This window comes from Myotis daubentonii, chromosome 11 (assembly GCF_963259705.1).
Source record: "Myotis daubentonii chromosome 11, mMyoDau2.1, whole genome shotgun sequence".
Classification (NCBI taxonomy): domain Eukaryota; kingdom Metazoa; phylum Chordata; class Mammalia; order Chiroptera; family Vespertilionidae; genus Myotis; species Myotis daubentonii.
In genome coordinates, this window is record NC_081850.1 from 79,409,998 (window position 1) to 79,434,369 (window position 24,372).

Below are 24,372 nucleotides of genomic sequence, written 5' to 3' on the forward strand. Positions count from 1 at the left end.
AGGTTCTGAGAAGTCACACCCTCTGTGCCTCACCAACACGCTCCCATTTTAGAGTTCTGAATATGTGGCTTATTTTTAACTGATACATAAATGCAATTATGTGTTTTACACTGACCATGAAATGAAGAGATAGACAGCAGGAAGATTTACTCAGAATCTATCAACACTATTATTACAACCCACCCCTCACCCCATCTCGCCCCCTTCACTCACCCTCTCTCCTAGCTTCCATGAACACTTTGGCCTGTGGTATTCTATTTACAGAATGATTAAAACTATAAATGTTCTATTTATAACTGTCCCAGTAATTATCCTCATTAAGACTTTAAACATACTCTTTGTAAGAGGTTATAAATTCATCTTAAGGAACCTATGCTCCAGAAAAATCAGTGATACTTCCTCAAATAGAAATGTCCAATTATTATGTGATATGTTCCAAGTTACATAAGAAAGAACTTACTCACAAACTCCCAGTATTTTTTATATTCTGCAGGAAATCTTCGTAACTGCAACTCATAGAATTTTCCTCTGTTTGGAGAGCTGATCCATTCCTGTGCTACCTATACAAAGCCAAAAAAAAGCAAATGAAGAAAGCAAAAACATTCTGGAAAGCCAATGCTAAACAGCAAAATGTCCCAAAGCCACAGCAAAATCCACAACCTAGAATCCCAGGTGACAGAAACACTAACAATTAATTGGGGATTCCAGTTTCCTGGTTAGCAGTAAGGATCTTAGAAGTTGCCACTCCATCCTAACAAAGTAAGAAGCCAAACAAAGTGAAAAATCAACAACTCCTCTTACATTCAACAGCAAAGTGAGGTTGCTGCCCACAAAACTGGGGACAGGCAGGTGGATACAGACAACGCAACTCACAGAGCAGACCCCGTAAGTAAAAACCCATCAGGTAGGAAAACCCGAACTTTAACTGGCAAGTTGCTGGAGGTTTGGTATGAACAACTCTAATGTTAAAAACTCTAGGCCCAAGGGGGACCCAGTAGAGGGGCCCACACTTGGTGAGTTTTATACTGGGAGCGCTACAAGGTCCTCACAGTGAATACTGGAGAAAATCCCTTTGCTTCCAGCAGCTGGGGGGGGAGGGGGGGGGAATGGGTGAGAGGATCCATTTTGAAACTCACCAGAGCATTCCATGCCAATCTTCTTAACAAGGCCTGCTCTGTGGGGAAATATTCTACCAGAGCCTAACCTGCTGGGGTAGAGTGAGAACCTCATACATCTGGGAGGAGAGAAATAACCAACTCAGCCCACTCTAGCCTTCGCGTCCCACCTAAGGATGTGAGGGACAGCCAAACGTGCGCAAGGCTCAGTCCAGAGGCGGGGCGATCACAGGACTACAGACACTTGCCCTCCCCGACAACTCCCCACATTACTGAAGGCCTATTGACTGCTGTTCCTGTCACCAGTATATCATGTCCACCTTTCCACAAAAATTACAAGGCATACACAAAGGCAAAAACACAATTTGAAGAATAAGCATCAGAACCAGTCAGATATGGCAGGGGTGCTGGAACTATCAAACCAGGGAATTTTAAAAACTGTAGTTAATATGCTAAGAGTCTACTAGAAAAGTAGACCATGTAAGAAGAGGTGAGTAATGTAGGCAGAGATATAAATGATAAGAATAATCAAAGAGAAATGTTAGCGATCCAAAGCACTGGAGCAGAAATGAAGAAGAAGGCCTGTTCTGGGCTCACTGGTAGACTTGGCTGAGGAAAGACTGTTCGAGCTCAAGGCTATAGGCACAGGAATTATCAAAGCTCAAAAACAAAGGTAAAAAACGGGGGGGAAAAGAACAGCATATCCAAGAACTGTCAGACAACTGCAAAAGTGCACCAGACATGTAAGGGGAATACCAGAAGAGGAAGGAACAGAGAAATATTTGAGGCAATATGGACTGAGAGTTTCCCCAAAATTAATGTCGGACACCAAATTCCAGATCCAGGAAGCTCAGAGAACAAGCAGGATAAATATTAAACCACACACACACACACACACACACACACACACAAAACAAACAAAAACCCACACATCCAGGCCTAACAACACTCTTGGGTGCTAACACCAAGAGAATCATCAGTTGTTTTCCTGAGGTTCAAACGTAACTGGGAATTGGGCATTTCATTAGGCAGTCCTCGTCAGGGGGTGAGGGAGAACCAGACCGGATGTGCTGGGGAGGGGAGGGAGGCAGCTGAAGGGAGAGAGCAATTGCTATGAGTAAGAAACTGCAAAGACAAATGTGCTAAGAGAAATGTAGGATTTGCTGTTTTTTGTTGCTTAGTGTAATTTATCCTTTGCCACCTCTTCAAAAGAATTTTGAGTAAAGGCCTCCATTACCTAAAAAAAAAAACTCAGCCAGTGTGGCTCACTGGTTGAACATCGACCCATGAACCAAGAGATCACCGGTTTGATTCCCAGTCAGGGCACATGCCTGGATTGCAGGCTCAATCCCCAATAGGGGGTGTATAGGAGGAGGCTGATAAACATTATTCTCTATTCCTCTCTCTAAAAATCAATAAAAACGTATTTTTTAAAAAAAGCAGATGGAAGACTATCGCCTCTTTGCACTGATAAATGTGTCCTACGGGGCTAGCTGAACTGTGCCTATAGCTCAGAGGGCAGAGGTGAAGGCAACGTCACCTCTGGGCCGCCAGCATCTCAAGCGGCACCTGGCAGATGTCTGCTTCAAGTGAAACCTAGAAGCGGCAGCACCCTGAGACCAGCTGTTTTAACTGCACTCCACTGCTCAGCAGGGTCAAGAAAAGAAGCAACTTCAAAGCCTGAATAGTACAATTAAAATCCATACTTACCGTTTCAAAGGCATTCAGTAACACCAGAGGGAAGAAAACACTGAAGTAATCTTGATAATCTTGAAATCTGACAGGCACGGATCTTGAGATGGCCTGACAAAGAGTTATTGGGGGCCCACACTGGTCAAACTTTGCAAACATCTCATATTTCCATTTCAAGACCTCTTTGATGAAGGTGTCAGAGATAGGCTGTGATGATGAGAAGACGTTGGCTGGAGAAGAAAAAGGTCTGCACTCACCTAACGGGAGTTTGAAAGCTTGCCTGCTGGAGTTATTTGGAATTGGAGAATGAGGAATATTGTACAAACTCTTCACTTCAGCCCTTGGCTTTGGAGACAACGGAGAGGCAGGCTGTGGTACTTTGGAAACAGGCTGTCCTCCATTTGACTTATTTTTTAGGCCTGGAGATGCCGAGGCACTTTCCAAAGACTTGGAAAGATGAGCAATTCGTGAAGTACTGCTTGAGCTAAAAATCTTTGTGGTGGAAGGTCTCAAAGGTTTAGACGCAGAAAGAGGCAGGGCAGGTTTACGAAAGACATCTTCATCTGCTGCTTTAGCTTCAGAGTGTTTTGAGCAATACTCACCCTGGCTTTTCACAGTTTCCACACAATCCTTGTACTTACATTTTGTGCTACTCACAGATTCTGACTGAGGCCGATTTATAGAATCTTCTACATGAACTCTTTTCCAATGGCCTTCTCCAGTGAGTCTATTATCACCATTCTGCATTTGTGAACCTAAGTCCCTATCTTCGGGATCATGTTGTGTTAAAAAGATATCATCTTCCATATCACTGTCGGAGTCAAGCTGTCCCCTTTTCAAAGTTGGCACCTCTAAATGATGTCCAGTCAGGTTGCCACCACCTAAAGGGTCCTCTGGAGTACAGACCGTAATTTCACCTGTTGGTATTCTTCCATTTAACACAGGGGAACTACAAGGGCTCAAAAGAAAAGCATCACCAGCCACCTGAGCAACGTATTTTTCTTTCCCAGGTCCTTGTTCAGGAGACACACATTTTATTGACTGATCTCCACTACTGTTTGCCATGACCTCAGTTCCTCCTTTGTTACTGTCATCTGACCTATCTATATCTGGTATAACACTGTCAGAATTCTGGGCCGCATGTGGTGCTGCTCTTGTAGTGTCTGCACTGCCATTACGTCTTTGTCTGTTTCGATTAGATTTGGGTCTCCTCTGCCTTTGATATGGAAGCTCTTGACTCACGAGCAGTTTCTTATCGTTCCCAGGAAGAGTCCTAGGAGAAATCAGTTTAGCCTTTTTTGGGGTACCAATTTCTCCAACAATTTTGCCATGGTGGCGTAATTGACCTATTATGTCTAAAGATCGCTGAGACAACACAGCTGCCCGACGAGGAGCCTTTTTCAGACCAAGTTTCTCAGCCTTTGAAGTTGGTTCAGGACACTGGCGAGATTTCTTTGGTAGCACGATAGCAGGAGTGTTCCTGCAACTTATGTAATTTAAACCTTTATTCTGCCTTTTTTTGGTGTCTGAATGCGTTTTCTTAGGTGTTTTAGAAACTGAGGCTCTCCGATCCACTTTGGAGTAAGTTCGATGCTTTGGAGATGACTTCTTCAGGGAGACTGGAGTGGCTCTCTCAACACCTGAATTGGGAGATGTTCTTATGTCTGCAATTTTAGTATCATTTTCAGTTAGATCCCTCTCATTAAGAGTATCAGATTGGTCCTCATTTCTGACAGAAGATGAAAGCCTTAAAGAATCTTCAGCCATCTTTTTTTTAAATTTTTTTCTCTTGGGTTTTTTTCCTTTAATTTCACAAACTTCCTCAACGGAACTACCACGTTGTGGTTTTGCATGCTCAGTGCCCTCTGCTTCATTTTTGGTAACTTCTTCAGACATAGCGTAATCTGTATCATAACCCCAATCGTTTGTGATATCTACTATATGAATCAAACATGAATTTTTTTCATCCTCTTGAACTGAATTCCCATTGTCTGTTTTCTGATCTTGCCAAACTGAAAACACTTTCTGTTGGCTTTCAAACTCAAAAACCTGAGAGCCAGAGTCCTCAAACTCCTCTATCTTCTCTTCCTTTGTTAGCTTCATGTCCACATTCATATTAGCTATTGAAGTACCCTGCCCTGGCCATTCTTTCTCAATGCACATTTTATCTTGTTTAATGTGTTTCTCAGAATCTGGAGTTTGTTCATCACTATCTTCATCAGAATCTGAAATAATAATAATTCGTTCACAGGTTTCCCTGACATTATGTTGGTTGGCTCTGAAACTTCTTTTATCTTTTACTTTTCTTTGTAACTGGGATGAGCTTTTTTGAGTTGAATCTGATGGAAACTTACTGACACGGGCTTGAGCTATTAAAGATAATGTGTGGAGGTCTCTGTCTATCTGAGAATCTGTTAGGGTGTCACACTGAGGACTGCTAGGGGCCTGTTCTCTCAGGTCAAAAGAAACTGGACCAGTGCTCTTGTTAATCCCCTTATCACTTGATCCAAGTAAAGTCACAGGATCTTTACAGGGAGATGTTTTAGGCATGGAAGTAAATGAGATAAAATCTTTATCATCAACATGACATTCCTGTACTTGACAATTGTTTTCATGGGAAGAAGGAACGTCTAACTCTTCATTCTTCAACTGTTTCAGCAATAAACTGTAAAGAGATTTCTGTCCTTTATTTTTATGACAAAGACTATCATTAGGGTCTAAAGAAAAGTTCTGCATGAAGCCATCACCTTTCTGACCTGCAGTATCTGTCCCTGAACAGAAATTCTCACGGTCAGAGACAGTCAGGGCTCCCTCTAAGTCCACAGTATTTTTGACCAAGGCACTTTTCCTGTTTTGCTTCTTTATTACATGGGATAACTCAGTACAAATGTCACTTTTCTGTGCCTTAGTTTTTGCTTTTGAGGTTTTGCCAAGAACATCATTCTTTAGAGAGAAATCCTCTTTTGATGTGGGTGCCTTTTCCAGAGAATCAGTGTTAGAATCAGTCAACAAATGTGTTGACATAGTTACTCCACTGTCACATCCCTCTTCTGGATCATTTCTTGAAGTACAGTTCTGTGGCAAACAGGAGGAATTATCTTTTACAGACTTCTGCTTCTTTGTGTGTATTTTAACTTGATCTTGGGTTCTTTCAGTGGAAAGGTTTTTACTACTCTGCTTTAAGTGTGACTCAGCTGAGAGATGGTCTTCTAGTTTCAAACCTTTTATATAATTTTGCTCATTACCTTCTTCTATAGTGTTACTTGCTTTGCTTACTACACTACTCTCTTGCACTTGACATACATCAGCTTTCACTGGTTCTTTAGAACACGTTGGGCTGCAACTTTCCAGAAAGGGGATGTCTTTTTCACATGCCTTCCCTATTTGTTCACTTTCTTCTTTACCATTAGAGGCAGGAGGGGTTTTACATGGAGGAGCCAACTCTGCCAAAGCAGTATATTGAGGCATTTTCAATCTTATGTTTCTAATAATTTGCTTTAAACAAGTTTGTAACTCGTGGGTTTCCTGACTAGTCAACTGCCAACCTAGAGATAAATTTCCTCGCAGGAATAAGTTGAGCTTATCCCAGAATCGCTTACAAAGAGTCTGCTGCCCAAGCTGATAACCTTCTTTAAGAAGACTTCTAATGAGCTGCACACAAGCGAATTGTACAGAGTTAGATGGCATTGAATGCAGTGACAGAGACGTTATCATTGCTGCTCCTTTGGAGCCAGTGGCAGATGACTTCTCAGAATTCCGTGCAAATGCAGTGGTGGGAAGCTTGGCACATTTCACAATGGCTTCTACCCACTGCTGGGAGCTAACCCACAGCAAATGCAAACATTTTTTATTTCTATGTAGTTCAATCACCGACACCAAAATTAGGAAAAAAAATTCAGTGACTTTGTCACACACCACAGCTGTTTGGTTGAGAACATCTTTGACTTGGGAGTACAGATGGTGGATGACCTCTACTATGTAAGCCATACCCAAATCATTAAGATCCATGAGGGACTGAACAAAAGGGATGAACCACAGAAATGTGCTGTTGTGAACACGCATGTCTTGACCAATATCTGACTGAAGCACACTGGCTAATGTTTCCATTTCTTCATACATGTTAGGACAATAATCTGGGCAAATGGCTGATCTCCACCCTGAATCCTAAAATGAAAGAAATACTGACTTTCAGACAAACAAGCACCATTCATGACAAGGTTAGCACACAAGTTGTAAACAAAAAAATACATGGCTCAATTTTCCAATTTTGGTTTACACATAACCCCAAGAAATTGAAAATACAGTTCAATTTTGAGGTGCAAGTTTCATGTAATGGTAAACTTACAACACCTCCATGTACTCTGACCCCCTTTCCATTAGCTGGTTCTGATTTCTAGTCATGTCACTTATCTCCCCCATTCCCCAAAACTTTCCACTCTTACTCACTGCACTTATAAATTAATTTTCCAAAGTGTGCACATTGTAGTTTGTGGGGAAGCATGGGACTTAGTTGGAAAGTCTGTAAGGAGGAAACTCCAAAAGGTCGGAACCCCTAGGGGGAGTTGGCTGAAGGCAACCACCCTGCCTTGATCTTTTCAAACAAGTCTGTGTCCATGTGAGCCCCAGGTGTTTACTAGAAGCTTTATGCTTAGTCTTTAGACGTCCTTGCTTAAAGGACACTACAGACATATGTGTCTTTCTCAAGGATGCTTACCCTACTGATAGTATCTAAATGTTAATTTTAATTCAAGCTGCTGTTGCAATAAAAGCCGAAGAGACAGGCGAATGGGGCTGTTTGGTTCCTATAGCCAGGAAGTCCCTTAGTCCTCTCTTTCACAGAGAGAGGTGCTCTGGCTGAGCAATGCTCCCCCTATGGGAGCGCACTGACCACCAGGGAGAACTCCTGCATTGAGCATCTGCCCGCTGGTGGTCAGTGTGTGTCACAGCAACCAGTTATTCTGCTGTTCAGTCAATTTTCATATTAGACTTTTATTATATAGGAAGGATGTGGGTTCTTGTTCGAGCTGCACTACGCCTACTCCATATGGAGGATCAGAAGCCTACAGAATGCCAGGAGCAACTACCACCACGCCCTTCTCCTGAAGTAGAGCCTATAGAGCCTGTAGTATCTAAAGCCACACCACTAGAGGACATATTTCCTGATCCTCCATCACCGTTGTAGGAGAGTTCATCAACTAGATCCTCAGTTATGGGATCCTGTGTCAGGCAAGCCATGTAAGGAGAGCTTTTACCTTGCCCAGTTATGCAAGACCAACAAGGTAATAGGATTCATGAGCCATCTCCTTTAATATTTTTAAGGAGATAAGGAAAAGTACCAAAGAAAATGGAGCTAACAGCCCATTTACAAAAGGGACTCTAATTTATTAAGTCTTGTCTGTGGGTTATGTCTGCCTGTAAATATTGTATATAAAAGTGGCTCTGTTGATTCCTGTTTTGTGTCTCTGTGATATTTGGTTTTGCTAGCCAAGCAGTCCCTTAGTCCTCTCTTTCACAGAAATGTGTGTCAGAGTAATCACTCATCCGTTGCTCAGGGTCTGCTTGTCAGCCCCAGGAATAAAGCCCATTATTTCTCCCGTGCACAATACATCTGGTTCAACCATAAAGCCTCTATGCAGCAACTGATTCAGAATAGCTACGTCATAAAATAAGCAATTCAACTAATTATATAAAACATGGTCTTACAATGCAAAGGTTATACAATGTCATCTTAATGCTCAAACTGTTTTATACCTTTTTGGTCTTTTCAGGGTTATAATTGTACACAATCTGGCTGCAAGTCACCAAATCATCCAGACACGACTCTGGTTCTGACTTGGCCCTTAAATATTAAGAAAAAATAGAAATTACAGAAATGAAGGGGGAAAGAAAACCCCTATTGTTAAGATACAACAGAGTTCCTTACAGATAAATTTTGAGATCCTGACACACTATGGAACTAACCTCACAGAGCTGTTCCGTATATTCTGGATCTCTCTGTTGTAGCTTGCATTGTCGATAATGGTCTGAAAGGCCTCAATAGGATCAATAAGTTGACCCCAGACCTTAGATCCCAGGCGATCCAAAATGACCATGAAACAGTGCAATGCTGGCCAGAAAGGATCTTCACTATCATCTGAAATACAATGGAGTTATTGCCAAATAAAAACAATTAGAAAAGATACTAAAATATATTGAGAATTAAACATTCTTTATCTGGGTAGGAACAAAACTAAAAACAAAGCAGCAAGTAATTGAAAGCAAAGCACTGCCAATTTCAGGTTTTAAAAAGCTGGCAAGCTCTTGCTGGCATGCTCAGTGGTTAGAGGATTGGCCTGAGAACCATAGGGTTGAGGGTCCTGGGTTCAACTCTGGTCAAGGGCATGTACCTGAGTTGCAGGTTCCCTACCCCAGTTGGGCCGAGTACAGGAGGCAACCAATTGATGTGGGCCTCTCACATCTTTTTTTTTTTCTTTCCCCTTTCTAAAATTAATGGGAAAATATCCTCCAGTGAGGATTAACAACAAAAAAAAGCTGGGAAAATTTTAAATTGTTTTTGCATTTTTTTTCAAGCAATACTCTACACCTCTAAAAAAGTTTTAAATGGACAACAAATTTATATAGTCTAGGTCAGTGGTCGGCAAACTGCGGCTCGCGAGCCACATGTGGTTTTTTGGCCCCTTGAGTGTGGTTCTTCCACAAAATACCACTTGCGGGCACGCACGTACAGTGCGATTGAAACTTCGTGGCCCATGCGCAGAAGTCGGTATTTTGTGAAGAGCCACACTCAAGGGGCCAAAGAACCGCATGTGGCTTGCGAGCCGCAGTTTGCCGACCACTGGGTCTAGGTAAACCCAACCTTCCCACCATTTGCCACACCTGAAGCCATCTTTTCTATCCAATTCGCCTTCTTCCAGAACTCCCTGAATTAAATCACACAAGAGAAGTAGAGGAAAGAAAGGCGAAAGAAAAACTTGGTATTTCCAGATGTAAGCAAAGCCCAGGATTCAGCAAGGCTAATGGGTAAGCAGAGCCGCATAACCTTTATCCACCCGACTGCAGCATGGCTTGTTGGAATCTACTTCCCTCCAGTGGCAGGAATTCCCATGACTCACAAGCTCTAACTTCTAGTCCTTTCCCTATTCTCTATCAGACATGCAGTGGCAAGATACTGCCCCACTCAAAGGCCTCCAATTGCTCCTTAATGTCTTCTAAGGAAATTCAAAGTCCTCAGTCAAGCACTTACAGTCTTCCTCTATTGTTCTTCTCCAGCTTTACCTGTCACCCCCCATAATCACTCCCTCGCTACAGCACAAACAAATAGCTGGCTTTTTCCCAAACAAGAACCAGAAGGCCTTCACTATCAGTACCATCCCTCAAAGCCCTATCCACCCAGGTCCAGCTCCAAAGCTTCCTCCATGTCACACATTGCCCAGCCATGTCATCTTCTACAGTACCCGACCCCTCCTTCGGAGGCAAATGCTCTGTGACTGTTGTTTTGTAGTCACCTAGAACCTCCAGTTTTACTGCCCTCAGGACGCTTAGAGTCTAGTTTTTCATCATAGTCAGTCATATAGATCATATAATGTACTTTCTTTTTTTTTTTTTTTAACATATTTTTATTGATTTCAGAGAGGAAGGGAGAGGGAAAGAGAGATAGAAACATCAGTGATGAGAATCACTGATCGGCTGCCTCCTGCACACCCCCTACTAAGGGATTGAGCCTGCAACCTGGGCATGTGCCCTTGACAGGAATCGAACCTGGGACCTTTCAGTCTGCAAGCCGACGCTCTATCCACTGAGCCACACCGGCTAGGGCTCATATACTTTCTTTCTTTTTTTTTTTTTAAATATATTTTATTGATTTTTTACAGAGAGGAAGGGAGAGAGATAGAGAGTTAGAAACATTGATGAGAGAGAAACATCGATCAGCTGCCTCCTGCACATCTCCCGCTGGGGATGTGCCCGCAACCCAGGTACATGCCCTTGACCAGAATCGAACCTGGGACCTTTCAGTCCGCAGGCCGACGCTCTATCCACTGAGCCAAACCGGTTTCGGCCTCATATACTTTCTTATGCTCTACTACAGCTGACACATGTCTCATAAACTGTCAAATTAAGGAAGAATGTCATCAGTTAGGTGAAGACAAGAAAGGTTTCAGAAGTGTGTCATTCTAAAGGTTAGGGGAGCGGGATTAACAAAGAGAACAAAATTATATGTACAAGGCATTCAGAAAGAAATGAACAACTTGTGTAGTAAATGCTGGCAAACAAACTCATAAAAACCTTAATTAGGAATAATCTAGCAAGAAAGAATAACATTAATATTTTAGAATCTCCCACAAATAAGTTTATATCCACACTGAGGTTGCCTGAAGGGAAGTCAAAGTGGGAAAATTAAATTCACAATGTTTTTGTAGGATCTGGCTGTGTGGTCTTTATTATCGATTCAGTCCTTCATAAAGGAGACAAGATTAGAAACACTTAAGCACAAATCCTCCCTTGATACAACCATGAACGAAAGAAAGCTGGTCTGATGATAAACATGACTACATGGTTCAGATCTATTTTCTGCACTCTCTGAGCAGCCTGCCAGCGCAGGTCCTGCGGTGATGGACATGCTCTGTAGCTGTACCGACTGCTCAGTACAGAAGCCACCAGGCACGTGCAGCTAAGTACCTGAAATACAACGAGGGGCCTGAAAAATTAAATTTTTACACTTGATCTTAGCCAAAAGGCCAAGAAGCGATGAAAAATTAAATTTTTACTTTCACTGTAATTTAAACAGCCACATTTGGCTAGCAGTTACCATGTTGGACAGTGAAACAATAGAGAACCAAAATGAAATGAAGAACCAGGAAAAAAGAGAAACAGTGGGACGGGAGACTTTCTCTATAATTTTAACTGTTGCCTAGACATTTACCTCCTATAGATCTATCTTAACTCCACCACTGACTGCGTGTTTCAACTTGAAAAAGTGACTTCCCGGGCTTCCGTCTCTTCTTTTATGAAAGGTGTTGAATTAAACTCTAAAGGTCCCTTCCCATTTAGGATTCTGAATCGGTGACCTAAACCATAAAATGTTTTTTCTCCACACTATACACACAATTCTTGCAGTGACACCAGTATTTTAAAAGTGCGTCACCATCAGAGCATTCAAAAGCACTTAGCGAAGTAAGCGTCTTACCCTCTGACTGTCTCTTCATGGTGTGAAGTATTGACTGCATGAAATCATTCTGTTTGTCTGAGCCCAACAACAGTGAATCCATGGCTTGCTCCTCGAGAATGGTCAGCAGCATGCAAATCCCTGAAAGATTGTTTACGGGTTTCTTTAATGGATTAAGTAGCACCACCCTCATGCTTCCTCTCATTCAGGTGGCAAAGAATACCAAGGCAGAAAGATGAAGCAAAGCAGAATCCAGTTCCTCTAACATTTAACTCTGATGTCTTCATAGACATCTATTCCTAAGTAAAAGGACTTCAGACTAATTTGAGAATAAAACGGGAACATGGTATGAATTTGGTTAGAAAACAATTTCTAAGATGACTACCACACAATCTATATTTCATGTCTAAGATGGCTTCAATTTTAAGATCACCATGTTTCACGTACCAACCACTGCCAAATAGGACTCATGACTGAAAGACTTAAATTCAATAAAGTAGGGTGGAACTATTTTCAGTCAGCTTAGAACTTGTTGAAAGCCAAAGCTAGTATCTCTTCCTATCAGGAAATATTTTACAGATGGAAAAAGAGGCATTAATCCTTTTCTTAAACTAGATCAAACCCTATCAAAGTCAACTACTTTATAAATATTTTTTATATCTAATATTGTTTCAAATAAAATATTTGCTATACTTGAAAATGTATTTCTTACACAGATTGTTTCTAGGATAAATATTTAAAAACAAGATGTGTAGTTATGTCAATTTAATGACAAAAGAATTGGAAACTATGAAATCCTGTATTTAGCAACTTTGATAAGATTATCAAAAGAGATCACTTCCTTTGTAGGATACTCATAAGAACTACAAGAAAATACTAAGGATATTTGTGTAGTGACAATACTTACCTAACCAATAGTTTTTGTAGTTGGAAGTGTCATACATGTGTGGAGGCAGGATGATCAATTTACCCTTCTCAAGGACAGTAGTAGTATAAATGTCTGTATTTTCTAAAAGCCCCAACTCAATGACTTTAAAAAGGCAAGTCAAAACCTCTTGTAAGTCGTAATAATCATCCCTGTCCACTTTTCCCAAGCCTTTTGCAGTCAGGATAGCCCAACGACGAACCTATAAGCACAACACATTTGTCACTTCATTCAACAAATTATTGTCTCCACACACCAAAAACCTACTTAAGATAATAGGATTCCCTATAGATTTTAAAAGACACAAAATACTAGATCCTGGGCATGTAGCTCAGCTGATTAGAGTGTCATCAGACAGGCCAAGGTTACGGGTTCAATCCCTGGTCAGGTGCATACAAGGAACCAACCAATGAATGTACAAATTAGTGGGACAACAAATACATATTCCTTCCTTCCTCTGTCCCTCCCTTTCCTTCTCCCTTCCCTCTCTCTCAAATCAATTTAAAAAAAGACAAAGACAAAAATATCTATTTTTTTAAAAAAAGACAAAAGAGTCCTGGCTGGTTTGGCTCAGTGGACAGTGTCACCTGCAGACTAAAGGATCCCAGGTTCGATTCCAGACAAGGGCACATGCCCTGCCATGGGCGTGATCCCCAGTGGGGGCGTGCAGGGGGCAGCCAATCAGTGATTCTCTCTCATCTTTGATGTTTCTATCTCTCTCTCCCTTCCTCTTTGAAATCATTAAAAATATATTTTAAAAAATGTTTTTAAACACAAGAGCCATAGCCACTTGCTCAGTGGTTAGAGCATCAGCCCACAAACTGAAGGGTCACGGGCTCAATTTTGGTCAAGGGCACATACCTGGGTTGCAGGCTCAACCCCGGCCCCAGTTTGGGCGAGTGTGGGAGGCAACCAATCGATGTTACTCTCTCACATCGAAGATTCTCTATGTCTCTCCCACTCCCTTCTACTCTCTAAAAAAATCATGGAGCCCTCGCTGGTTTGGCTCAGCAGATAGAGCATCAGCCTGTGTACTGAAGGGTCCCGGGTTTGATTCTGGTCAAGGGCACATCCCCAATAGGGAGTGTGCAGGAGGCAGCCATTCAATGGTTCTCTCTCATCATTGATGTTTCTCTCTCTCTCTCTCTCTCCCCCCCTTCTTCTCTGAAATCAATTTTTTTAAAAACATTAAAATTAAAAAATAAAATCCTATATAATAAAAGGCTAATATACAAATTATCCCCTCAACTGGGAGTTCTACCAGGAGTTCGACCAGGGACAGGGCTGGCCGGCCAATCACCTGTGGCCCCTCCCCTGGCCAGACCAGACAGATCAGCCCTGATTAGGGCAGGCCAGCTGGACCCCACCCGTGCATAAATTAATGCACCAGGCTTCTAATAAAAAGATAAAAACTTAAAAAAAAAATCAATGGAAAAAATATCCTTGGGTGAGAATTAACAACAAAAATAGTTATTTTAGGTGTGGGGATGGTACTGTTTTGTTTTTTTCCCAATGTCAGTGTAAGGAGATGCTATGCTCGCCTCCTCCCACCACTACATCAAAATTATAACTAAACTATAAAACTACCACCCTTAAGAACCACCTGAAAACTAGCTGGAATAACCCTATAACCAAGTCCTTATCGTTTAGAGACATGTTCTGAAGCATTTTATGGATGAAATGCTCTGGTGTCTCAGGTTTGCTCCAATGAATCCAAAAGGGGAGTATACTATCGACCATATATTGATAATTGATGCTCAGTGATGAACATACAGGGGTTCACTATACCATCCTACTTTTGTATGTTTGCAATTTTCCATAACAGAACATTTAAGAAGGGAGGACAAATGAACAGAGGGACCTCAAAAGCAAAACCTCTGCAACGAGCTCCATGGCAGGGCCGACACCTGGGGGTGCTCTCTGCTGCGGTTCCTGCCGCAGTTTGTTCTGATTTCTGGTCCTCATTTCTAGCACCGAGGCACTGCCTTCCATCCCTTCCCCTCCCCACACCCGCACCTACTAGTACAATAACTTTTCTAACACTGTAACTGGCATTGCCACGTGTTTGGAGTGGGACAGGCAGTCGGGAGCAGGAGAGAGCAGTGCTGCTCTGGCCCACGTCCTGCCCTGGAAGAGGTAACATTACTTTCTTCTTCATCTTCTGAGCTGAAGCAGCACCTGTCAGAGGTATTCTGACAAACATTTTAAACAAAATACACATGGAAGCCTCTCAGACAGCTATCTACACGTGCAAAAATATATGTCCTTCCATTGTCTAACACTCATACTCACCATTTCGTTGGGATGGACCAAAAACAAATAGATTCCGGGCTGTTTCTCAAAAACCTGAAAGGAGCAATTGGCTTGTTCCATCCGACAAAGTGCTTCAACACATAACTCATCTAAATAGAAAAATAAGGCAGTGCACATAAGATATACATTTTATCAACTTACCGAGAATACTTAAACCTGGCCCCTTCGCTTTTTTGTAAGTAAATGAAAACCTGTCCCTTGTAAATGTAGGAACACTATGTACCTATCTGAAATAATAACTGGTCCCAGTATGGTTCCTATGAGTTATTCTCACTTTACTAGTATATACTGTTTTTTATTTTTTACTCCTGGCAAATTATCTCCATAGGGTATCCTCTTAGAAGTATGGTTACAGGTCCAATTCCAATAGCATTTTACATTTTGACTCATGTGGACTTTATCTGGTACTAGAGCGATAAGGAAAGTCAGCTTCCCTTCCTCTCACCCCCATTGGCTATTTTGTCCTGCTCTCATTTATCAAAACATCCATTTTCTCCACTGGTTTGAAATGCTACCATCATCAAACAATAAATTCCTCAAATACACCTGGTTGATATCCGGACACTACACTGCTCCACTATGTGAGCACTGTTCTAACCCCTGTTACCCTGAGGAAATGTCTTCATTACTCTTTCAAAATAGACTCATACACTCACTCTATCAGATGAAGCAACTTCAGTTTGTTAAGCTTCAAAGAATATTGGCAGTGGCAGGCTTGGGGAGGAGGGATAATGGCTTGAAAAGCATGAGGGGAGCTCCTGGGGCACTGACATCGTTTCTTTAGCTGAGTGGTGGCCACCAAAGCTGTGTTTGGTTGTGAAAAAATATCAAGCTTACATATTTTCCTGGATGTAGCATTCTTCAATAAATATTCTAAAAATGACTTGTTGGAATTTAAAAATCTATTTTTAATGTATTTAGATTTAACCAAATCTTTAGATCAACTTTCCCTTACTGACATAACATCACAAGAAAGCAATGAGAAAGATCCATAATGTGCATTATTCTATAGAGCACTCCAGTCTCAACAAGTCACTTAAGGAGGAAAAGAGCCACACCAACGAAAAGGTGTGTGGGCATGTGTGCATGAATATACTCTTTTGGATTAAAAGAGATCTAAGAAAGGAGAACCAAATGAAATATATGAATCCCTGACTGGACTCTATTTAAACAAACCAGCCAAAAACCATTATTTTGTGACTGCTGGAAAAATGTAAATATGGAGTAGATATTAAATGTGTTATTTTGTTAAATATGATAGAGCAGGGAAACGTCTTTTACTTTTAATAGATTCATATTAAGAAATGCAAACATAGAGAGGAAACCAAGATGGCGGCATAGGTAAACACCAGAAATTGCTGCCTCGCACAACCACTTCAAAAATACAACTAAAAGACAAAATGGACATCATCCAGAACCACAGGAAGGCTGGCTGAGTGGAAATTCCACAACTAGAAGGAAAGAGAAAAGCATACCGAGACTCAGAGGAGGTGTGGAAGTAAAGTGCAGAGGTATGGAGGCACATGCAGAAAGGGCTGGTGGCTGAGGACACGGTTGTCTTTTTCAATCGGGAGGGAGTCTCAAGCTGCTCTGAACTCCAATTCTGGGCGAGTCCCTGGGGACCCAGACTCACACGGGGAGAGGCTAGACTAGACTGTCTGGCATCGGTCGGACCTAGAGTGTGGCTTTCTCTCAGAGGTGCTTGCAGTGATTACTGGGACACTGAGAAACGGGGCCTCTTAGGGCAGGACTGAGGAGCAGCCATAGCTGCTTGCTCCGCCCTGTTGATCCCCTGGGACCCCGCCCCACCCAAGCTGTGCCCCGGCTTTTGCATATGAAAGGCCTGGCCCTTTGCAATCTGAACATTACCTAACCAACTGCAGCTGGGTCAGAGAGACCCACAACTTCCAAAAGAAGGCCCAAGGCCCCACAGCAGCTTGCATTCCTTCACAGCTGAGCTCCTGCTGGGTAGCCTCAGACAGAGGCTAAATTAGCACCTCCTTAGTGATCCAAGAGCCAGTGTACCCAGTGGTCAGAGTGGGACCATCCAGATTACAACTCCTCAGATCCATAAGGGACACACTCAGGGGGCAGACTCAGTGAGCACCAAAGCCCCACTGAAGCAAGTCTTGCCCCGGAGGGGTGTCTCCAGCCCAGAAGTTCTCCCACTGCAGACACAGCTGATTCTCACAGCCAATTGGCCTGGAGGTCAATTCCTCCCAGTGATACCTACAACAATCAAGGCTTAACTACAACAAGACTGTGAACAAAGCCCACAAGGGGGTGCACCAAGAGTGTCCACCTCAGATAATTGGGGAGGCTAAGCCACTGGGCCCTATAGGACACCTAGCACAGAAAGCCACTCTATCAACACAGGGAAGCATAAAAAATGCGGAGACAAAGAAACAGGTCACAAATGACAGAAATGGAGGAAAGCAAACTACTGAATATAGAGTTCAAAACCACACTTTTAAGGTTTTTCAAGAATTTTCTAGAAACCACCGATAAACTTAGTGAGACACTCAAGAAATCTAGTGAGACCGTGGATAAATTTAATGAGATCCTCAATAAGTCTAGTGAGACCCTCGAGGTTGTGAAAAAGGACCAACTAGAAATTAAGCACACACTGACTGAAATAAAGAATATTATACAGACTTCCAACAGCAGACTAGAGGATCGCAAGAATCAAGTCAAAGATCTGAAATACGAAGAAGCAAAAAACACCCAACCAGAAAAGCAAAATGAAAAAAGAATCCAAAAATATGAAGATAGTGTAAGGAGCCTCTGGGGCAACTTCAAGTGTACCAACATCTGAATTATAGGGGTGCCAGAAGAAGAGAGAGAGCAAGATATTGAAAACCTATTTGAAGAAATAATGACAGAAAACTTCCCCTACCTGGTGAAAGAAATAGACTTACAAGTCCAGGAAGCACAGAGAACCACAAACAAAAGGAATCCAAAGAGGACCATACCAAGACACATCATAATTAAAATGCCAAAAGCAAAAGACAAAGAGAGAATCTTAAAAGCAGCAAGAGAAAGACAGTCAGTTACCTACAAGGGAGTACCCATAAGACTGTCAGCTGATTTCTCAACAGAAACTTTACAGGCCAGAAGGGAGTGGCATGAAATATTCAAAGTGATGAATACCAAGAACCTACAACCAAGATTACTTTATCCAGCAAAACTATCATTCAGAATTGAAGGTCAGATAAAGAGCTTCACAGATAAGGAAAAGCTAAAGGAGTTCATCACCACCAAACCAGTATTAAATGAAATGCTGAAAGGTATCCTTTAAGAAGAGGAAGAAGAAGAAAAAGGTACAGATACAAATTATGAACAACAAATACACATCCATCAACAAGTGAATCTAAAAATCAAGTGAAAATAATCTGATGAACAGAATAAACTGGTGATTATAATAGAATCAGGGGCATAGAAAGGGAATGGACTGACTATTCTGGGCGGGGGTGCGGGAAGAGACTGGACAAAAATCATACACCTATGGATGAGGACAGTGGGGGGGGGGGGGGGTTAAGGGCAGAGGGTGGGGTGGGAACTGGGTGGAGGGGAGCTATGGGAGGAAAAAAAGAGGAACAACTGTAATAATCTGAACAATAAAGATTTAATTTAAAAAAAAAAAAAGAAATATACAGATGCCTAAAAAAAAAAAGAAAGAAACATAAATGACCAAAATCTAGGCAACCAAACATTTGGTACTTAATGTTAAAAAATAATATTACTGAAAATAACATTAGTGATTACTGAAAATTACTGCAGCCCAGTGGTTCCCAGACAGATTCTACCTTTCCACAGCCCTGCCCCCAACTTCTAAGAGGCATCTGGGTACTTTCTGGAGTTATTTTTGGTTTTCACAACTGGGGAGGGGAGAGTGGGGTACTACAGCATCTAGCAGACAGAGGCTAGAGATGCTGGTACCCATCCTACAGTGCACAGGACAGCCCCACAACGAAGAATAATCCAGCCTAAAATGTCAATAGTGCCAGCCGGCTGGCATGGCTCAGTGGTTGTCACAGCTCAATTCCTGGTCAGAGCACATGCCAGGGTTGCAGGCTCCATCCCCAGTGTGGAGAGTGCAGAAGGCAGCTGATCAATGATTCTCTCTCATCCTTGCTGTTTCTGTCTCTCTCTCCCTCTCCCTTCCTCTCTGAAATCAATAAAAATGTATTTTAAAAAAAAGTTCAATCCTGCCAAGGTTGAGAAAAACACAAGAAAAAAATGAACTGAATGAAGAGATGAATAAAACATATAATAAAGCAAATACAGCAAGATGTTCACTACCGTGGAATCTATGTGGTGTGTATATGGTGTTTACTACATAATTTACTTCATGTTTGGAAACTTTGATGACAAAATGTTGGGAAAAATATTAAATATCCTAACTATATGTTCAACAAACAGATTTTCATATAAATAAGCCTAAATTCTTATAATCCTTGAAATAATAAAACTGATACAACCTGTAGAACATCCAAGATACTCACTAACATGCTCATGTAAAAGCAGATAAGGGTATTTCAGGATTTCGAGAAGAGGAACTCGAAGCTTATTCTCAAAGTCTTGGCCAGTGAAGTCAAACGGTTGTGCCTCTCCATTGTTGTCTATGATATATAATTCATCATCATCACCTTCCATTTCTGCTTTCATAGATTTTTCAAAGTGATTTATGAGACGTAAGGTTTCTAATTCCCATAAAACCTACAGGAAAAGAAGAATGGGCAGTGTGCTTTATATCTTGTTATCAACAAAACATACTGGTTGTCATGATCTTTCTAAAAGCCTTTTCCTAAGCATAAAGATGCAGAATTTTAAAGTAGACATCACAGCCTTTGCCAGTTTGGCTCAGTGGATAGAGCATCGGCCTGCGGACTGAAGGGTCCCAGGTTCAATTCCAGCCAAAGGCACATGCCAGGGTTGTAGGCTCAATCCCTAGCAGGGGGTGTGCAGGAGGCAGATGAGCAATGATTCTCTCTCATCACTGATGTTTCTCTCTCTCTCTCTCCCTCTCCCATCCTCTCTGAAATCAATAAAGAAATATGTAAAGAAAAAAGAAAGGAAGCCATCTGTGTTTGGTATTTAATGTTAAAAAATAAATAAAGTAGACATCACATATTAGATTTGAAGAAAAAGACACCAACCATGGCCACCTTTATGATACATGAATGAGCACAGTAAACCCTCGATTTTGCAGACCTTGATTTAAGATTTTAGATTTAACAGATAAAATTTCCAGTCCATATGTCATATGTGAAAATTAACACAGTTAATTTTAAAATGCTTCTAACCAACATTTGCTTACAAATATTATTTTTTGTTATTACTTCAGTCATTTTTAAAAATATTTTTTATTGATTTCAGAGAGGAAGGAAGACAGAAACATCAATGATGAGAGAGAATCACTGATCAGCTGCCTCCTGCATGCCCCACTGGGGATCAAGCCCGCAACCCGGTCACATGCCCCGACCAGGAATCGAACCTCCTCCTCTATATATATCACCTCTATGGTCTGCGTTTTATTTTTTAAAATATGTTTTTATTGATTATTTTAGAAAGAGAGGGAGAGAGAGAAACATCAATTGCCCCCTACTGGGGCTTGAGCCTACTATCTGGGCATATACCCTGACCAGGAATTGAACCTGTGCCCCCTGGGTGCATGGGACAACACTCAACCAACTGAGCCACACAGGCCAGGGCAGTGTTCTATTTTTCATCACATAAATGTAATAAACCAAATATTCAAAGCTACATTTTTAAGTGATATGTGTTACTTTGGCTTACTATGACTAGAAAATATGCTTGTGCTCAGAGGTTTATACCATTTACCCATTTAAAAATGAAGAGAAAAAAAATCAATAAAAACATAGTCCAAGCCATTCAGACACATGAATTTATAAAACTGTCAAATATACTGATATACTGACATGAACCAACCCCCTCCCCATACGTCACTTCATTTCATAAAATTGTTTTATATCAAAACTAGAGGCCCGGGCCCTGGCCGATTTGGCTCAGTGGATAGAGCATCGGCCTGCGGACTGAAGGGTCCCGGGTTTGATTCCGGTCAAGGGCACATGCCTGGGTTGCAGGCTTAATCCCCAATAGGGGGTGTGCAAAAGTCAACCAGTCAATGATTCTCTCTTATTGTTGATATTTCTATCTCTCTCTCCCTCTTCCTTCCTCTCTAAAATCAATAAAAATATGTTTAAAAAAACAAATGAACAAAAAAATCCTAGAGGCCTGGTGCACGAAATTCAGGCACTCCGGGGGTGGAGGGGGGGGAAGGGTCCCTCAGCCCAGCCTGCACCCTCTCGCAGTCCGGGAGCCTTCAGGGGATGTCTGATTGACGCTTAGTCCCAAGGGGAGCGGGACTAAGCCATCAGTCGGACATCCTTAGTGCTGCCACAGAGGCAGGAGAGGCTCCTGCCACCGTCTCTGCACTAGCCAGCCATGAGCCCGGCTTCTGGCTGAGCGGCACTCCCTCTGTGGAAGCGCACTGACCACCAGGGGGCAGCTCCTGCATTGAGCATCTGCCCCCTGGTGGTCTGTGCACATCATAGCAACCGGTAGTTCTGCCATTCGGTCAATTTGCATATTAGCCTTTTATTATGTAGGATGACTAAAAGTGAGAGGTCGTACAATTCTGTTTTAGGTTTTAATTCAATTCCACCAGTTAATGGCCACTGATTCAGCACCTACTATATAGCAGGGAATGAATTAGGTACTAGAGGTATATATCAGCCTTTAAAGTTTAAATTATCAGTTACCTGAATGCTTCTAAAGAGTTCAAATTTATTCTCTTCCTAGTTATCAAGCTCCGAAAAACATTCCCCTGTAAAGTAAATTACCTCATGCAAGAATGGCAGTTCGTCCCTTGCTTTGTGGTACTCAGTCACACACTCTAAGCAGTAGCAGAGGTCTTCATCTGCTGTCTGGAATTCACTGGACTGGGTCCTGGATGCATAGCGCTGCAGGAACTCAATGGCGGAAACGCCACCTGGCGTACACCAGCAACATGTGCTCATTCTGTACCTGGATCTAGGAAACAAAACAAAGACTAAAGATAAACAAAACAACATTTTAGGCCTATTCTGTGTGAAAAATGGATACATTTCCTCGAACGACCATCAGCCTCAACTGGTAACGTACCTCAACCACATTGAGAACCACCTGCTGGCCAGCTGTCAATAATGGACTAACTCAAATCTGAGCCCACTCCTCAAAACTTTCTTTGACACATGAAAAATATAATAAAATGAAAGCAACTTTGTTAGTTGTAAACATCATAAGGCAATACAGTTGTGCTATAGAAAAGGCTCAAAACTATGTCATCTACATATATAAAAGATTAATATGCTAAGTGTCCAACAGTCTAGGTCTGTGGTTGGCAAACTGGCTCGCGAGCCACATGCGGCTCTTTGGACCCTTGAGTGTGGCTCTTCCTAAGCCTTAGGAGCACCCTAATTAAGTTAATAACATGTACCTACCTATATAGTTTAAGTTTAAAAAATGTGGCTCTCAAAAGAAATTTCAATCGTTGTACTGTTGATATTTGGCTCTGCTGACTAATGAGTTTGCCCACCACTGGTCTAGGTAATGATGTCACGTCGCAACACCCAACTTCCTCTCCCTAGCAACTAGCCTCCTTGCAGTTTCTTCAGCCCAGGAACATGACTTGCTTTATAGCCAGGTGCAAACATTTTACACTTTAACCAAATGTCTGTGAAGCATTTTCCCGTGCCTCATCTCATTTGATCCTCATAGAAGTCCTGGAAGTAGGTAGATAGGAAACTCGGTGGAATCCTGTTTTCTTTTCATTAGCCAGAAAACAGACATTTAGAAAGCTTAGAAACTTGACCCAACTAAAAAGAAATGGTGGACCTTGAAAATGACTTCAGGTTTTCTCGCTGAGTAGAATATAGTCAAACGCTGCTGCAGTTCAGTATTTTACCCTTTGTTCTCCCTGTGTGATCTACAATAATAATCTGCTTCATGTTGATATTTACTGCTGTGTTGCTAACAATTACAAGAGAAGTTGGTGCACTTCCTTGGGCTAGAAAAAGTTTAGCTAAATCAGAAAGCAGTTCTAATTAAGCAAGTTTATTCTAGTATATCTATAAGAGACTAAGTTGACTTGCACATGCATGATACATATAAAGCTCTCGCTGGTGCCAATGGCATGTGTGTGTTTGGATCTGTCATTGTTGATCGTGGATTGGTTGACATTTCTATTATAAAGGGCGAATAGCGATATTAAAATATTTCTTCTAATTAATTTCTGTTCAATGTGCATGAATTCGTGAACCGGGCCACTAGTATTGAAGGAAAACATATTTAGACAGAGAACTCTCCCTGTTTCCAAAGCATGGATTTTGCATGTTCTCCTGAAGTACTGAAGCAGAGTCAAAAGCTCAAGAAACCTTTACATTCCCAAAAGCCATGTTCAAGAAATCCCTGGAAACATGAAAACCCATAAGTACTAACCCATACCAACGACTCCCACAGAGAAGGGTTTTCTCTTGCTTATAAAGTATGGATGCACATGAATTTGCCACGTGAACTGCTGGCCACAACTCACTGCTCATCAACGCACTGTAACAGCTACAAACGATCTATTGCTACTGATCCTGATCCTTAGTTTTTGACTGTCTCCAACTTTTAGTTTTTATAGTATCATCAGAGTCTCTACCACTCAAGATCAAGTGAAAAGGTTAAAATTAAATACTTTTCCAAATCCTAGCAGTCTTAAGGAGAGTAAAGCAGCAAGACCGGACCAGGAAATCCCAAGAACCAAATGTGTCAAGGAATTGAATAAAAGACCTATGAGGCAGGTTTATCAGAAATGCAGATGACATGAAACTGAGATTAGCAAACAGGATAAAAGCCAAAATCCAGAGAGATCTCCCACTCTAATGGGGTGTAATAAAAATAAGCTAAGGTCTATATTTTTACCCTTAACTAAATGCATATAAAAACAACACAATGCTCATTGCCAATAAGCAGGGTATTGTGGTTAAATAAAAAGCAAATGTTTGCATTAAAATAAACAAAGAAACAAACAAATGAGGGAGGGAGGGGCTGGGGCAGGGAAAACCCAAGGTGAGCCTGGAGCATCCTGTATTCCCAGAAAGATTAAGTGCTCAAAA

General features: G+C 41.7%; 1 protein-coding gene across 3 annotated transcripts in view; it reads right to left on the reverse strand.

Moving 5' to 3' along the window:
* Positions 1-24,372, reverse strand: part of SETX (senataxin) — a 64,212-nt gene that overhangs the window by 33,333 nt on the left and 6,507 nt on the right. Inside the window, exons 3-12 of one of the 3 annotated variants that reach the window (XM_059658377.1) lie at positions 22,376-22,455; positions 22,075-22,264; positions 19,714-19,927; positions 15,188-15,297; positions 12,878-13,097; positions 11,992-12,111; positions 8,769-8,940; positions 8,559-8,646; positions 2,826-6,971; positions 461-560 (exon numbers count right to left, since the gene is read on the reverse strand). In XM_059658377.1, coding sequence (XP_059514360.1) covers positions 461-560; positions 2,826-6,971; positions 8,559-8,646; positions 8,769-8,940; positions 11,992-12,111; positions 12,878-13,097; positions 15,188-15,297; positions 19,714-19,927; positions 22,075-22,264; positions 22,376-22,386 — 5,371 coding nt within the window. In that variant the 5' untranslated portion in view covers positions 22,387-22,455. The remainder of the gene's footprint in view (positions 1-460; positions 561-2,825; positions 6,972-8,558; positions 8,647-8,768; positions 8,941-11,991; positions 12,112-12,877; positions 13,098-15,187; positions 15,298-19,713; positions 19,928-22,074; positions 22,265-22,375; positions 22,456-24,372) is intronic. The other 2 variants (XM_059658375.1, XM_059658378.1) reach the window with 2 other exon arrangements.